Source organism: Dufourea novaeangliae, unplaced genomic scaffold, assembly GCF_001272555.1.
Source record: "Dufourea novaeangliae isolate 0120121106 unplaced genomic scaffold, ASM127255v1 scaffold55, whole genome shotgun sequence".
Taxonomy (NCBI): Eukaryota; Metazoa; Arthropoda; class Insecta; order Hymenoptera; family Halictidae; genus Dufourea; species Dufourea novaeangliae.
In genome coordinates this window covers 699,959-718,106 of record NW_015373934.1, presented here as the reverse complement: position 1 = coordinate 718,106, position 18,148 = coordinate 699,959, and the positions used below count along the sequence as shown (strand labels likewise).

Here is an 18,148-nt window from a genome sequence, read left to right as displayed (position 1 = left end):
GATACTGTTATGCAAAGCAATAACAGAATATGTTATTTGCTATCAAAATCCGCAGTCTAATTATTACAATACATAATTAAAAAATATTTATACCGATCTCATTATTTATTTCGATTCATTTTACTTTTGCAAATATTTCGATTTCATTTAATGAGGAGAGATGTTATTATGTTTGATAAGAATATAATTTAATTGAACCGAACACTTTTACAGCAGTATAAATATTACAACAGGGACACGATTTGATTATAATCGCACGACACGATAACTCGGAATGATAACGAACAACAAGAAAAATAACATGAAGACTAGCACAGTCACTCAACTCACAACTACCTTTAGGAATAATATACAATATACATATACAATGTGACACTCTCTTTCGTATTACACAATAATTCAAGACTAAATTATGCAAAAGCTATAATAAACGTTGTACGTCTCCCAATCTCGTTCCACGCAAAGGGGTAGGATGTAGACTAAGGATCCCAAACGTACGTTTAACGAACCAGATCAAAAAGAAAGGTGAATAAAAGTTCTAATAATAATCATCCGAGACGATCCAAGCACGCGATAAACTTTCAGCTTTTTATCACCGGACAGGCAGAACGGTCCGTGAAATTAGCTGCGCGAGCAGGACGCTTATTAAAAATTCCAGCCAGAGAATAATGGAGGGGGGATGTGAGACAAGGGTATATACGGAGGACGATGGTGGGCAGGTTTCGGTCTTCGGAGGATTGAAGTTAACGTCGCCGTCGAAAATTCGTCGGATAAATCCTGTGGACGGCCTTTCTCCTTTGGCGACGAAAACGGCCGACGATAGAAATGAATTTTTCAACTAAACCACCGACGGGACCACCGTTGCAGTTCCTAGTCCCGTCGCGAATGGAAAGTCGAGTAATTCTTTCGCGTTAGGGGCGCGCAATACTTTTTTCTTTATGGGACAGCAGGGGCCGTATGCGTGTTTTTATGTGTCTGTGTGGTTTTGTGTCAGGAGGGGATCGATAGGGAATAAAATCCAACGCTGCCTTGCCGCAGCCGACCAATGGGGTTCGTTAGGATGTCGTAAAACATGTCGACCCATTTGCGTGTACGGAGTGGAAGAAATCGCGACGATCTCACACACACATGGGCAGACACAAACACACCTTCTGTGGCGGGTGCGATCTAACTGGTACCACGAATAGATCGCTGGATAACCAATACCGGGAATACGCGGTTCTACGGCCTAATGATTGATACGTGGAACTGTGCGGAGGGTGTACGAGCCTGTGTGCTCTTTGGGGGTTATGTGCGGGGCGACCAATTTTTTTTTGTTTGAGAACGTTTGGACGTGTTATAATGAATTTCGTATGCAGGACGGTGCATTTATTCTCACGCCTCGTACGTATCTTCCGAAACATTCGTAAAAGGACAAGGAATTGTACACCAATTAGATAAAAGTGACACCTACTTGTTCCGTTAAGATTTAGCCAATAGGGAAGACTCCCCCTTCTTCGCAAGGGTTTTCCTCCAGGTCACGTCCTGCCGAAATCACGTTAGTCGAAATTCAACCATCGAACGGTCAACCTCTTTGCATAGACCCACGCGGTCATTTCCGTTTTTTTTTTTTTTAACAAACCGTCATTCGTTATCGCCAAATCTTTTCACCATCGATCTAATTATTCATGTGTGAAGTTAATACAGTGTTTGTGAGAATTTCGAACATTGCTTATTAAAGTGTCGTAATTTTGTAAAGTTTAACAATCGCGTTAACCAGTGTCAATTACGTTTTATCGAGGCGAACCGAGCGACACGAATAATGCACACCACTCTTTTCTTCACGGTGAGTGACAATTTATTAATTCTTTTTTTTGTTATATATTTTCAATCCGTGTTGTGTATCGTTCAACTCCAAAATTGATCGGACAATGTCACCTGGGAATATCTTCCCGGAGAAATAGAAATAGTTTCGCGTAAGGGCGACTTGGACGCCGTCGCCCGGTCATTTATCATGTCGAAGCAATCTAGATAGGCGTGTTAACAATGTCTCGGTGGAAGGGTGTTAATTGCATACCCACCCCCGGCTTCAGAGAGGAGTACATTCCAGTACCGGATACTCGAGTGTCTTTGTTCCGTCCCTTATTGCGTACACCTTGCCGGGCGACAGTGTTATCGATCAACAAATTTCAACGTTCAAACAACCCCGAGCCTCCGTGCATTTTCCGGCATTGTGTGCGCAGTCGACTGATAAAACGTCGATTGTCCATCGAGCACTATCTCTCTCTTGTTCGCCCATATTTCCGTTCCCTTCGTTCTATTCCTTTTTACTGCCAGATACAAAATGTTGTAAAACCCTTCTCCATTTTCTTGGCGATCCTGATCAATTGCAATGTTTTCGAAATTTTGTTTGACACATTATTTAGAGGAACCAATCGAGCGAATACCTGAATTTATGGACGTTCGAGATTAATACTTGAATGTATTTATTTATAACAAAACAGCTGTTGAAATTGCAAAATGTTTATAAAAATAGTTACTTATCGTAACTTGTAAACAATTATTTGTAAGCATGTGCGAATACGTATTTTTTATCCACTGTACGTATGCAACGACCCAGTATCGTTCGACCCGATACACACTCAATGACTTCGGAGGATTTTCCCTCGCGTAACAGACTCCCGTGAAAATTCGCCGATTGCTCGAAACACAGCCGTGGCGAGGTAGTAATTGTCGAGCACATCCGTGCCCGTGATCCATCGATTACACCCAGGGTAATTGTCCTTTTCTTGCCCTCTGGTCCCGTGCCCCCCAGTCAGTTTTGTTCTCGCGTCCCGTCGATATAAACGGCCTACTCACCCCCCTGTGGAATTTCTCGACGTGAAAGTTTCCACCGCAAATCGGCCGGAACTACCGCGGCCTGTTGCGAATCCGTCCCATCAACGGTTTTTTTTTTTTCAGTAGACGGATCGATGTATGCATAATTCAGAGAGGTCGAGGCTGGGTGCATCCAGCTGGGTTCGGAATAAAAATTAATTCAACATTGCAGATAGCACTAGGGTGGGTCATTTAAATTCTAGGGCTTGAAAAAATCATCAGAAACAGGTGGAACGTCCAGCTCCTAAATCATCCCTTAACCTAACCTAAATCTTCGTTGGTACCGAAATGAAAAAAAAAAACAAAATTTCAACAACTGTTGTATTCTAATTTTTTACTTTAGATAAACGAATTCGAAGTTACAGTGGTTACCGCAAAACGCCGACGGGAGATCGCTAATATTTCCCCTATTTATTCATATTTTGCATTGAAGTTATTATTATATGCACTTTAAAATATACACTTTCGAATACAATGGCGTATGTTTAAAAAAGTCTTCAAGTTTTTGAAAAATAAATTCCGAAAGTACATGTCTTTTTTCGATCTCGCAGATAGGCATAACTCCTTAAGGGCTCTCTTGCGTGTAATGAATTTCGCGATGGGTCGCGAATCGGGGCATACTAAGCAGACAATTCTCGGTGTGCTCCTCTCGTTCGGATGAGCGAAAAGTGGTTCCTCTTCTCTTCGTCTCTCATCGAGGAAACTGACAAAGTTTCCGGGAGGAGGCTTAACTCGCGTCACGGAGGACGACGCATTGTCTCCTCGACGATCTCCCTCCCCTTCCACCCCCCCTCATCCCCTGGATCCGGAACCTACCGACAATCTCTTAAGAACCTTCGGAATCCCCTTCGCCCTCCTCTGTCGTCGGTTTCGCGCCTCTTGGCACGTTTCACACTCGCCGCGTAATCCAGATCCACGGCCTCCTCGAGTATTTTCTGGGTGGTTGTGCCTACACCCACCCTCTAAAATCTCCCTTTTCTTCTCGTGTTCGCGCCACCCCCAAACCTACCAACGCCCTGTGCAACCTCTTTGTTTCCCAGTGAAAGAAAGAGAGACATATCCACCACCCCCACCGTCGCCTCAGAGGAATGGTACTCTTGACTGGAATCGGCCGCTCGACGATTTCTTCGATCCTTCCCCGCTATTAGAAACCATTCTTTCGCGGCTGTGTTCGTCTTCTCTGGCCTATTGTTCCTCGTTCGCGGTGACGGGGGTGGCTATTTGCTCGACGTGTTCTCGATTCTCTGTACCCTCGGCCGAGATTTTTCGGTGCTTGGAACAGTGAGCTCGAGACACGTCGTAGGCGACAGTTACCGTCGTCGTTATTGTTATACGCTGGTCGACCGTGGTGAAGAGATAGATGCAGTGAGTAACTTTAATATTCGGACACTATACAATCTTTATGTAGTCGGACTGTAATTTTATTTATAAAAAAGGGAAGACGTATTTACTTGTATATAATATTGCGACAGTGTGTTCAATTAACAATAGTATGAAATTTATTTATAAAGGTGTAGTGTTGGCGTTAGCTTTAGCGATGAAAGTAAATTTATCATCTTTGGGTCCGATGAGCTAGGAATGTGGCGAAAGAAAAATGAAGTATGGGGATGTAACATTTGGGACAAGCGAATCAGTTTCTATTGATTGAAGAAAGAGCTCATTCGGCAGGAAGATCTTACAATATATTAAATCAATCTATTGCTTGTGAAAATTTGATAAAGAATTATCAGTTTTCCAAAGTGTCCGAATATTAATAGAACGTTTACCTAAAAAAAGTATGCTCGACGTGGAAATCGCAGCGTTACACATCCATATTAATGTATATGTCGCTGGTAGCGAACGTGTTAAAGAAACCAATTATTCTAACTATAGATAGCAATTTCACGTTCGAAAACGTGCTACTTTTCCGGACGACAAATGATACTTCTGAGAATTACGTGCACGCGACTACACAACAGGACGTTATTATCGCAGGTCTTGTTTCCGTTCTCCATATCGCCAGTTTTTCACATTCCGTATTTCTTTATATTCCACGGCGGTGGATATAAAGGTGGGATACTCACCTTAATTCGTCTCGAATCCTCGGCCTAGCCGATGGAGAACCGGCCGAGTAAAGGGACACCCCACCCGGTTTGGTTCCCACGAGTAATTCCTGGTTGCACAGATCGCTGCAATTCCATGGACGATTGCCCTGAAACTCGAAGGAATCTCTCTGGATTTCTTTCCATCTTCGATTTTTCTCGACCCTCGTGTCTCGATCATCCCCCCATCCCTCTTCAATTTTCTCTATTCTCCCTTTTCTCCCAATTCGTCTTATATCGTATCCTATCCGGTGTATCGATCGAAACTCGACAAATTAGATCGTTCGATCCACGGAGAAATTTTCTCCCCCTTGCAGTAAAGTAGATTCTTATAATTGACGTGGATTAATTGTAATTTGACAAAATTGAATGTAAACCGAAGAAACGGTGCAAAATGAAGGACACAAGAACCACGTGGACTTATACACTGCGTGGGCATAAATATAAAACCACCCTGAAATACTCAATTCTTATGTACTGTAGTTAAAATAAAAATGAACCAAGGATGCCGTGCTTGAAATCGGTGTTTAGAAGTGATATTTTTTGGGAAAAGGATAAATGATATATTCCCTGGAGAAAAAAGTAATTCGTCTTTATGTTAACCATTACTATATATAAAAATTGAAAAATTTCAACTGGTTTTATAGTTATACCACGTAGTGGTGCGGGTGATGACAAAAGTTGGTGTATTGGAATTTTATTAAAAAGAAATATTACTTCGACGTTGTTCGAACTTTTATGGACTTGTTGGTCCGCCAGTCAAGGTATTAATCTTCAAAACTTCTCAACCAAAAGGTATACCTTTCCATTTATACGAACGTTCGATGAATTCCGTAGAGAAACTGTCCTCGATCACGTATACGCAATTCTCAGTTTATCGGAGCGTCCAGCGAAGAACAGAAAGAAAAAGAAGAGATCCTTTTCGCAAGAAGAGCCGCAAAAGATCAGAGAATACGTCATCGCGTTTCAATTAATTAAAGCGTCGAACAAGCTCGTGCTCGTTCTATCGAAGGAATATCTGCGTCGTCCTACCCCACCCCTGATTCTTTTTTTTCACGCTTTAAAGAGCACACGGACGCTCTCGTTTCAACGACACATCCTCTCGAACGGAGCTCCATAAATTGCAGGGTAATCTTTTTCTTCGGTGAAAAGGAGAAGAGCTTCGCTCTCCCCTCTTCTACCTTTATCCGCCGCGTGTTCTTTCCCCGACCCTTTCGAGTCGATCGAACCGGTGAGAGTCCGGGTGTTTAATTAAAAGTGATTTTAATTATGTAAAATGGAGTGTCGAACTACGCTGTTCCCACACCAGCTGGATGCACCCTTTGTAACCGAATCTTCGACCGGCTGGAAAACGTTCGATTTCCAAGACCGTGCGTCCCAACTATGACGCTGAGTCACGTTACAAGATTTCATCATTCGTTTCCTAAACGATCGATGCGGAAATCGGAATTTTTGCAAATCAAACTCACTGTTCTGCAAGTGAAATTCATCGTTTTGCAAATGAGATTCACCCTTTTGCAAATCAAATTCCGCCTTTTGCAATTTCCGAAATAACAAATAATAAAAACACGAAAAATCTCGAACCAGTTTATCAAAATTAACAGTGCACTATCCACGATCTAGTTGTCTTTGTGATAATTCGAGTAGGTGGAAATTGCAAAAGCTTGAATTTGAATAAAAGTTGAATTTAATTTGCAAAGGGTGAATCGAACTTGCAAAAAGTTGAATTTGGTGTGCAAAAGACTGTATACGATCTACTAAATTACCCGACGTCCTTCATCCGAACGATCATTTTCGTTCGTTCCGCGTGTTTCTTTTCCTCGAATCGACCCTATTTTCTACAAAGTTCCACCTCGAGCTTTCAATCCCCTCGGCAATTTTTTCCTTGAGAGGAAAGTTTTCGAAGGAAGGGCTGGGAAAAAATCGCGAGATCGACTTCATAAATTTGACCACAGCCGTGAAAGATCCTTTCGGCGGGAACCGACCGGGAAGGTAGTCGGAGCGTGACGAAAAAAGGGAGAGTGAAGTATGAGGGTGGGGTACACGGGGGTGGAATGGACGATCTTCCAAAAAGTCAGGATTAATTTCCACGCGACTATAGCCACCAGGGCAAACGGAAACGAAAGAGGATCCATCCCCTAAAACGGGCAGTGGTGCGCGAATCGTTAACGAAACCGGAGGAACGTGTTGGTCGACGGTTTATCGGACGGGGAGAGAAGACCAGTAGGAGCTTCTTCTTCTTTCTTCGTTTGAAACTGCAAACGATCCATCCCCCGTGCTTGTCGACGCGTGAAGTCGTTTCGCGCGCGGCCGTTTCTCTAGGCCTTTTGCCGCGACCGTCGTGGTCCCGTTTTCCCGCGCGAGACCAACTGGAGCGTTAAAACGATCGACGGTCTGTCCCGTTTTGTTTAGGTGAGCGGGAATCGCGAATCATTTTTTTTTCCTCCTTTTCACACAACGATGAGCTTCAGTTCGTGAGTCTCGTTTTTTTTGGGCGCGGTGTAACCGAGAAAACGGAACAGAAAATCTTGACTCGATTCACGTGAATGTACATTAATATTTTTCGACGTTTGTTGATGCTCCTGTTCATCGTGAAATATTAAAAATAGTATCCCTTTAAATAGATATATTGCTCGAAACAATCAAGAGGAGTCTGTACAAACTAAGGCCTCCAGCCAACATCCCTAAGTATTTGTAACAGAATCATCGAACACGTCCTGTACTGTACCTTTTCCCGAAACTTGTGTACTCTGGAACGTTTGGAAGGGATGATCGTGCTAGTCGTGTGGTAGCTCTCGGCCAGCACTGAATCGTGAAATTAAATGCGGCAGTCTGCCGAAAGGGGTAATTGGAAAATTTCGTGTTTTAAAACCCCAGGCGCGTACTGAAAATATGTGCAAAACCGATATACGTATTCCTTTACGTGAAAACTAATAGGTCGGATCAGTTCAGGCGCGCGTGTACTACATTTTGGGGGATGGGGGATGGGAGGGTGGATCCGATACTGTCGGCAGAAGTTGTGTACCATGATCGATAAATGGAAAATAAATTTTTCGGTTAATTCTGCCGGCGTAGTTCTTTATTTGCACGGGTATCTACGGTCGCCTATATTTATCAAATTATTTATTCGACTGCGCGCGCCGAGGAGAATCAAGGGGAAATATTCGACGAGGAAAATCGTTGACAAGCTTTTGATGAAATATCGTTATAATGAAACACGAGCCATGGGTTCCTGTTTTTGCTTCGGGTTATTGAAACTGGAATTAATTCTGTCAAGGGGAGAGTTAATGAGCGCGAATCACGGTAGATTGTAATCGAATTTTTCATATTAAAGGTTCCCTGTAAATATCCGTCGCCCGAGCGTTGAATTCCACTTTAAATGTTTTCAACTCCCCGCGTCACGTATGAAGTTTGCTTTCAGTTTTTGTAATAAATACAATTACAAACGTTTGCTTTGTTGAGTAAACAATAGATGAATATCCAGCCAAATTCTACTCCGTAACATTTTTATATTTTGTCGAATAACTTTGTATATGCATATAATATTCACATATTTAATATAATATTCACAGTTTACCTACGAAGTCGTTCCAATTAAAAATATATCCTCGGTTGGTCTGACTTCCAGGAACACGTTCTACTTTAACCTTTTCGTTTCGAGCGCCTAAATAATTATTCCATTTTCAAGATGCATTTCTCGTTGGCCCGATTCAACGAACTGCAACCTCTTTTACTCAAAGACACCAGTAGCTCTCGACTGATCGTTGGTTCGTTTCGTTTTTTCCAGGACTTCGGAAAGTCTACCCGTATTACTTCACCTTCACCACCTTCACGAAAGGCAGATGGGTCGGCGAGAAGATCCTCGAGGTGTTCGCGAGGGAGTTCCGGGCGCATCCGGCGGAAGTGTACGAACGATGCATCCGAGCTGGCACGCTAACGGTGAACTACCAGAAGGTGGACGTCGATTACAGATTACGGCACAATGATCTGCTGGCCAATGTCGTTCACAGGTAAGAACGGAAAAATTACCTGGGTGAATACGTGTAAAAACCTACCGTTTTTCCTCTGGCCGCGAGGCTGATTCCGTTATTCTTCCTTATAATCGGGTACGGTTAACCCTACTATGGCTATCGTAACGAACAAAGTCACAGTCAGTTAGACAGCGGAGGTTCCCGCGAATTAACAAATTTTTTTGTACCTAAATTTCGACGAAAACTGACAAGGGAAGACACGGAAGTGTTCCCCTTCGATTTTTATGAAACGTCGTATGTCTGTTAAGCGGTCAAAAATAAGGGATACGTATTTTTTTTGTATCGGCTGAGACGCGATTTTAAGGGGTGAAACCAACCCTCGAAGTTTCGACCCGAATGTACTATCTCGAAAACCAGAGAAGATACATGAAAACTTCTAATGGACGAGGTTTGCGGTTTTTTTTTATGTAGAATAATATGGTGCTAACAAATTGTCCAAAATATAATTTGTTTATAACAAAAAAATTTCGGATCGAAACTTCGAGGGTTGGTTTCACCCCTTAAAATCGCGTCTCAGCCGATACAAAAAAATACGTATCCTTTATTTTTGACCGCTTAACAGACATACGAAGTTTAAACAAAATCGGAGGGGGGCACTTCCGTGCCTTCCCTTGTCAGTAGAATTTATACAACAAGAGAAGACATAACAGAACAGGGATCTCTTCTAGCTCCCATTAAAGAATAGTACATATCTGTATCAAGACTCAGGGGAGTTCTTGTGTTAGGAAAATGCATCTGTTATCGCGATAAGAACTGTGCATTTAGTATTGAAGGCAGGGACTTTCACCGGAACGTAAAATATTATACCCGTTAAATTCACGTTTTAGTAAGCATCCATCAAGAATAAAACGACTATAAGAACTTGTTCAATTAAATTAAAACGGAAAAACCGATCTGAAACTGACGTCGTACACCTCTGAACGATGGTCAAGCACAGTTTTTACAACTCAAGAGTATCGAATGACAGGATTAGGCTACGGAAACACATAAACTTTAGGGTCGGTCAGGTTTATGGCTAAAGCTATATCTTTGAAGCAGCTTTACCGAATCGGACGAACGTAACCCATGGACGAGTAATCGTCGGGATGTCTGTCACCCAATAGAACTGTGTTCGAAGTTGTACGGAGACAACCTGTTATCCACTTTCTGTTCACGGAGGAACCGCTCGAGCGTCTCGCGGTATCCTTGGCACGGATAAATCGCGGGGGAACTCGAGACTCGGACGTTCTTTAAACGCGTCGTCGGCCAACGAGGCTTCCATTATCAGGACAGTTATCGTATATACCGGGACGAGGTTGCGATTTTTGCTCGCCGGCCTCGGGGAGCATAGTCGAGAAAGCGAAAGGAAAAAAGAAAGGTCTCTTTGTGGTAGCGTTGCGGTTCGGAGTATCCGAAAAGTCGCGGGAATTCGATGTACCATTTGAAGCTGGTCAGAAAACACGAGAAGATGTTATGGAGCAAGAAACCTTGGGAAAATTTGATTTATACAGGGTGACTCGCGTGAAACAAGACGTAGTTGATATGGCCCTCTTTTCGTGACCAAAAGTCAATTTTTCATGTTTAGTAGTTTGCAGAAATTTGTTTGTCTGTCATCACGATTTTCAAATATTTCTGACGGTCTGACAAAAAAACCTTTCGGATAAAAGTTCATCAGCATTCAGCCTTCTACAAGTTTTAATATACAAAATTCAATGCCACCTCGATTTTTACATGTCATTACATAGTTTTGACTCTGTAATGTCATACCTGACGTCAGGACGAATTGAATGATCTAATATAGTATGACCTTAAGTCTTGAAATAACGCTAAAATAATTTTGGCCGCGAAAAGCGGGTTCCTAGACCATTGTGCACTGGAGGGATAACGGGGGAATCTCATTTGTCTGGAGAACACTCGCATACTTTGTTCGCAGTCCGTCGAGATTGAGTCGATGAATAGTAGTAGCGTGTTATGTTTATGGAAATTCGCTTCTTCGCGATCACAGGCTTGTAAAAACAAGAATCGAGTGGTAACTTACTTTTCCTGTTGTGAACGAAAAAAAATATGTTACCGCGAAGAATGGAAACTAGGTCTGGGTCGATGCCATTCTGTAACGATGCTCGTCCTTCGTAATCATTTTACTCTGACGTGTGAACAATCATGAGATGCATTGTAATTTAACGGTGCAATTACTATTTTCTCGCGGGAGGGCCGAACAGAAATTATGATTTGAAAAAAGAAATCGTGTGGAAGGGGATGGTAAGCATCGATTTTCCGTCGTTGCTACAATTTTCCCGAAAAAAATTATAATTTCATATCGTCTCCGTGTGGCGTCAATTGTTATTTGCCATTATCGTTACCAGATGTAGAATTGTTTCAGCTTAAGTTGCAGTTGATTCGAAATTCCAATATCCATGGGTCAAGTATTGATACAACGTCATATTAAAAATCGATACAAAATATTGATATTTGCATTCAAAAGTATCGATATATCGATACTGCATCGCCCATTACCAACCCGTTTTCGGGCAGGAAAAGATAGGGATTTGATTCGATTCGAGGATCGTTGAATTTTTCAATTCCACGTATAAACACGAGATAAAAAATTTCGAAATTCCAATTTTCACAATTTTTGAAACACACAATTCGCGTGACACTCTGTGCGCGATTTTGCAACGATGACGACGACGCGCCTCGATCAACAGGAAACTCGTTCCTCCGGGTGAAGGTCGCCACGGAGATAGATCACGTCTCGGGTCGGCGTTTCTATCTGTGATCCACGGATTGAACAATGAAACGCGGATGCTGACGTCAGAGCCGTGCCAACTACAAAGATGTGCCTCGAGCGATAACACGTATATTAATTGCCGTGGCATTCTTGAATTAATCCCTCGTTCCCGCCGAAGGCCGAGGAAAAGCCATCGATTGTTCGAACTGCGATATGATAAACAGACGATACTTGTGTATACATATATCTGAACCCCAGAGCCAGAATGCATTGAGGCCACTTTTAAAAAAAAAATAACATTTTACATGTTTCCTATGTCAAATATTTCCCTCTTTCTGATGGTAAAAATTATTTCGTTTTAAATCGTCCAATTTTTAATATAGGTACATAATAGTCTAAAAATGATATTATATTTTTAAAACAGTGTGACGTTCATCACATAGGGGAATTAATGCAAAGTTCACCATTTCTAGATACATAGAATTGTCTTAAATCCATTCAATAGTTCGAAGGTAGAGATTGTTTTTTGGTGAATTCTTACCGAACGGTTAGAAAGTTACATGGTCTTCGCACCTTTGATTTGCTCTTCTCGAAAGTTTGAAAAGTGTGACTTAATACACTCTGGGGTCTAGATATATGTATACATGGGCAGGGAATCCCATCTAACGTGAGCACTTTCAATATCTCCCTTATTTTATTCCAAGGTGGGACAAAAAGTAACAATCCAGCTCGGGAAATTTTCACGGTCATAATATTTCTAAAAATTAATCTAAAAACCTTACATCGCCATAGAAATAATCTTGAATCTCCAACCTATCCATATAAATTAACATCAAATCTTTAGGTAAAGTATCGACTTTTTTATTTCATGAAAACTAAACACTGTCACTTTCTAGACTATACCAGACCCAGCTAGTTCAAAATCTTGGTACAGATTAGAGGATCGACGGATCCAAAAAGTGGGGACTTCGAGTCGTTGGACGCGTCTCGCTGGATAAATTTTAATTTAATATGTTCTACCGTTAATTAATGCTCTTTGCTTAATGCTCGGGAGCAAAGTTGATACTCTTCCTTCCGAGTTAATGCTATCCGGTCTCTTAATCTCCGTCAGCAGGTCTGGACGTTTCAGTGTCCCGTGGACCGAGGCAACTTTTAATTTCATGCGCGGGAAAAGCTACGGGGACCACGGATGGTCGAATTAATATTTAATAATTACAATGATCGCGTTAGTTGATACAGCTCTGTAGGTTTCACGAGACTCGGGAAGTGTGTTCGTTAAATAAGAATTTATTTCTGGTTTACGTAAGATTCAAAGATAAACTATAAAATTCATTAAAATAAAATAAATTCGGAAGATCTATGAAACATTAGTTAACGATAATACTTGTATCTAAGGAAAATTAGTCGAATTAAGGTTTCTCTCGAAAAGTTTGTTACATCGATTAGAAGGTTTTTTTAGATTAATCTCTAGAGAATCTTGCTGGCGAAAATTGCTAAATATAGTCGACAGGAAAGAATACAACTGAGATAACGATAAATTTCGAGTAACCGAGCACGAGGTATTCCCCTATCCAGCGTGGAACGAAGGACGTTCTCGAATCATAGACTGGGGAGAACGCGTTTCTCTACCCTCGGAAAGAATAATACTTTGTTCAATCTGTCGATGGTTGAGGGACGAGATCCGATATAACGGCGTCTTTCGCGATCGATCGGCCCGCCTGGTATCTTTAACAAAGCGTCTTCACGTTGCAACATCTCTGGTACACCGTGACAAAGGCTTTTGTTGTCCGACTTTGGTGCACCGTTTTGACGTGTAACCATCGCTCGACCGAGAGTTTCGTTTGAGTTTCTTCGACAGCTAGTCGTGAGTTTGTTTTTAATATCTTACGGTTCGATTATTATAGATTCTCTCGCGTGTACCCCTATCAAAATCCAGGGACTCTTCGACCATGAGGAAAATTCTTGTTTCGAAACATACAATTAATTAAAATAATAATAATAATTTATAACACATTTCTACCGAATGTTCACGTCTGACCAGTTGCAGAGTTTCCATAATTTTATTCCTCGAACCAATCGTTGGAAATTAATACCGGGGAGGGGAGTTGTATCGAATGGGGAAAAAATGTTTACTCTCGGTAAACTGAGGATCGCTGTCTCTCGACCGCGAGAGAGACGTCTTTTAACAGAAATTACCAATCTGTTCCTCGGAAACCGATCCTCCGTCCACGGTTACGTAAATGTTCCCTCTCTCTTGGTAGATGCTTCGATCACGTTACCGGTTCCATCGTTTCATAGCCGCGGCTACAAAATTATGGAGATGATATTCCAACGTAATCGTTGGTCGTCGACGGGCGGGGGGAATCTATGGGGATCGTCGTTTACGTAAGGAATTGTCAAACATCGACTCTACGAGGGATAATGTTTCGGGGAAAGTTACGCGAGTATATACCAGCCGACGTTAATATCATCGAGTTACGACTCGTAACTTACGAGTCAGTCCACGGTCCTCCCGAACCTGGTTGAATTTTAATCGTGCCTCTGTCTTATCCAATCTACCATCGCGATATCCGTTCGTAAACTGAGAAAGCTGAACATCAACAGACGGTAGTTAAATAAATGTCAGCATTCTGTATTTTTGTCTGTTAAAGGAAAAGAATTCGTACACAAATTCGTCGTAGACAACCGTCAAAGAGACTTTGGGAATAAATATTGATTTTAAATATAAAAATCACAGTCACAGGATAAAATGAACGAGAAATACCTTTAACTTCCGTGAAACCTGGAAGAGTTTCTGACGACTAAAGTCGACCAGATTTTCCTTTTTTTTTTCTTTTTTTCGTCTTCCTCGTTGATCGAAGCAATTTCCAGGAAGCATTTTTACGGGCCTTGGAACGTTTCACGTAATTGCATTAGGGATTTCATGGCGGGAGGGAGAGGCGTAGACAGCTTGCATAAGGAATTGTCGAACATCGGGGACCGAAGTTTCGAGGATTGTGTACCGAGAGGGGAGCACGCGTTAATTTCGTCCATTTAGGAGCGAATTTCTCATCCCCCATCCCACGTCCGGTACCGGGCGAGCTACAGGTGCAAGACTGCGCGAGCGAGAAACGTCAACTGCGCTTTAATCACGTTTCAAGTGTTCCTTGAGCAGTGCATTAAAGACCCCGGTTTTTCAACGCTTATTATTCCGGGCGCGGGCTTAACGAACGAGCATTTCAACGAGCGACCGGATTTTGTTAAAATTGAAACGGTCCAACGGACGTGTTCTAATTGCCGGTGACTTTTCCCATGCTCGACGTACACCTACCGAATTTTTCGATCCTACGAATTGTTCGGTTCTCGTATTCTTGTGTCCTTCAGTCTACGGTTATTCTAATTCTCAGTTTCTCGAATTTACAGATATTCAAACCCCTCGAGTCCTCGAAGTTTCAATTTGCTGACTGCTCGAGTCTTTGAATATTCCAGTTTTCTAATCTTTCGAGTCCACTAATATTCAATTTTACAATCTTTTCAGTCCTCGGGTATTTCATTTTCCCACCTTTCGAGTCCTCGACTTTTCAATTTTCTGACATCTCGAGTACTCTCGAGATTCCGTCAACGATGTGACAACTACGATTTATCATCCGTCCCTCTCAAAGGGATAAATAAATTCACCTTCCGGGTAATTAATCTTGCGCGACCGCGCCGTCGTAATTTCAAGTTAGGTTCGGAAAGGGGTTCGTTGTTTCGTGGGACGGTCCCGGACGGCCGGTGTGTCCTCTCGTCTTACGGTGTCGTGTGTCCATCGGATGGCTACCTAATGCATGCGGAAACTAATTCGGTATCCTCATGAAATGCAAATTACACCGGGACACGGACCGAATCACGGCCGACAGCACCCGGTGTTTTGTGTCGGTTCGCCAACCGGGCGGCGGTTGGTTCTGTTGCTAGTAGCTTTTTAATTGGCTCCGTGACGGTGCAGATACACGGCACAGGTTATCGACTCCTCGGGAATCGCACGATCCTCTCGATGATCAAAACATCCTAAAAAAAAAAAAGACTACTTTGAAGTTTCATATAGTTTTTCGCTCTGTAACGATCCTTAACGGAAACCTGGGATTTCACAGTCAGTCAGATTTCAATCGAGGAAATTTAAGATAATTCTATATCCTTATAGCCGAAGAAAATTATGTTTGTTTCTCGATTTGTACGTTTACGAAATTTATGAAGAATAAGTATATTCACACGAAACATTTCGCAACTAGGTGTTTCCTCGCCTGAAACTTAAAACCACCGGTCCACGTATCGTAGACTCGCGATAATTACCCGCATTTGGGTCCACAAGAGACGAGGGCAATTCACTGAAACGGGTAATTATCGAGAGTCTACAGCTCGGTCCCACAGACATAAATTCGACAAATTATCAGCTACAAATCGCGACAGTGAGTGGTGTAACTAATCTGTACGATGAACAGGGGCCATTGCTAACTGATGTTTCATCCAGCAGGCAGTTATCGCGAGTCTACTGTACCGGAGAGGCCACCTAAGGGGTTGGCTGGCGGTTGATAACTTACAACGTCGACTCTACCAGGCTCTCGAGGGTAGTTGAAAATATCGTGGAAATTTAATCGAGGAACGCCCCAACGGAATTACCAGAGGGAACGAGAATCGATCTTCGAGCCAGAGAGAGGGTCTTACATCTTCTAGAGAAAGAGAGAGAGGGGGGGATGCGTGCTGGACTGCGTGCGCGAAAGTTCAGAACGTACGAAAGGGGCGATCCGAAAATAACCGACTCGCTGATCCTTGCAGATATCATCGTGCACCATCGGGTCCGTGCTAATAAATCAACCTGTCGCCGAGCTTCGCCCTCGACCCGCAACACGCTCTCTATCTCTCTCCTTCTCTCTCTATCTCGCCCCCTTTCCCAAACATCATTGGCCGTAACTAAGCCAAGCGACGTCGGTGCATGCCGGTGTTCCACCTTCCATGTTCGAAGATTAACCGACGTCACGGGGCCAGCTTCGTTAAGCAAATTGTTACGTCACCTCCTGTTCCTCACCTTGGGATTTTCTTACGCGCCTCGGGGCATGGGCGTAGCCTGGTTATCGGTCGGGGAGAGGGCAAAAATATTAACACGTCGACTGTCAGAGTGAAAAAGGCCGTACGTAGCCAGACACACTTTATTTTGTTTTTAAAGTCAGAAATGGTTGAAAATTTATGCGTTTTGTTACTAGAGGCTGTTGGTCGTGTCTCGAATTATATTGTAATATTAAAGATTATTCAAACATTTGGTAACTCTCGGAGGACGGGGGCAAAATCTAATTTTTTTCGACCAGCGGCAGGGGGACAGGTGCCCCCCTGACTGCGCCCGTTTCTGGGACCGACAGGGGTTGATTCTGGATACACCCGCTGTGTCGTGGATTTTGGAGTGTTTTTATTAAAATGTACAGATAAACAATTTATCGATTTCCGTATTTCCAACAAGCTCTCCCTTTTGTCAACGCGATAGAAATAAAAACACGTTCATCTGCAGTGGATCTAGCGTTAAAAAGACCATCGATTTCCACTCACGGTTTCCAATCCCCGTCGATGTACGCCGAATCGACTCAATTCGTCCCGATATCTTCTTATCGAACATTCAACGACCTCTCTCACCCCTTTGGGAAGGGGGTGCTTCGACCCGTCAGCCGAATATTTTTGCTGTCTCGTCAGCTAACTCGACTTTCAGCCCGTCATCAATCTCTCTCGGCCCTAATCTCCGGCCTTCTTAATCGCGGAGACTACGGACGAGCCCCCTTTCTCTCTGTCCACCCCCTACCACCTCTAGACTCTACCCCCTCCCTTCAAAAGAACTTCGTGTTCTTTCGTTCTGTTCCTTCTTCGCGCGTCGTCTCGCGATTCCTCGGTCTCTTTTATCGTCCCACGTATCAACGATTTTTCCGTTCGAAAGGGATTCCGTTGAAGGAGATCTCGCACAAAAAAGGAACACGTACCCGCAATGGGACTCGATACAGAGGAAAATCTTTTTGTTTTAAATATTAAAAAGCATCCGATGTTTTCGCGGGTACGTGTCCCAGTCCCGATTTCTATCTCAGTCCCCGATTCTGTCGGTTCTGTGCGCGTTCCCCCGATTTCCACGGGCTTTCGCGTCGCATTGTTTCGACCGCAGCTCGTCGGAACACAGAGAGGTGTACCGTATGTACATCGATATTCACGTCGAAAGGGGAACACGCGCGAGAAAAGAAGCGGGTGGAATGATATCCCCCGTGGATTTCAGTCGCGAACCGTTTTTCAGCGCGTTATTCTCGTTGCGCAATCACCGCGCACGCCTTAACCGAGAATTCCTCCGGTTGGATAACCGCACCCGTTCGACTCGAACGGGATTTCGACTAAACTCCGTCTATGTATTCAGACGTCCTCTTTCGCACAGTTAATTACATAATCGTGCGAGTTTGTTTGGAAACCGCGTTCGTCCCGGCCTACGCTGGATT

General features: G+C 43.0%; 1 protein-coding gene across 3 annotated transcripts in view; it reads left to right on the top strand.

The window, feature by feature from the left end:
* Positions 1 to 18,148, top strand: part of LOC107185258 (RNA pseudouridylate synthase domain-containing protein 2-like) — a 150,023-nt gene that overhangs the window by 114,963 nt on the left and 16,912 nt on the right. For all 3 annotated transcript variants that reach the window (XM_015572906.1, XM_015572905.1, XM_015572907.1), the window contains one exon: positions 8,725 to 8,947. In XM_015572906.1, coding sequence (XP_015428392.1) covers positions 8,725 to 8,947 — 223 coding nt within the window. The remainder of the gene's footprint in view (positions 1 to 8,724; positions 8,948 to 18,148) is intronic.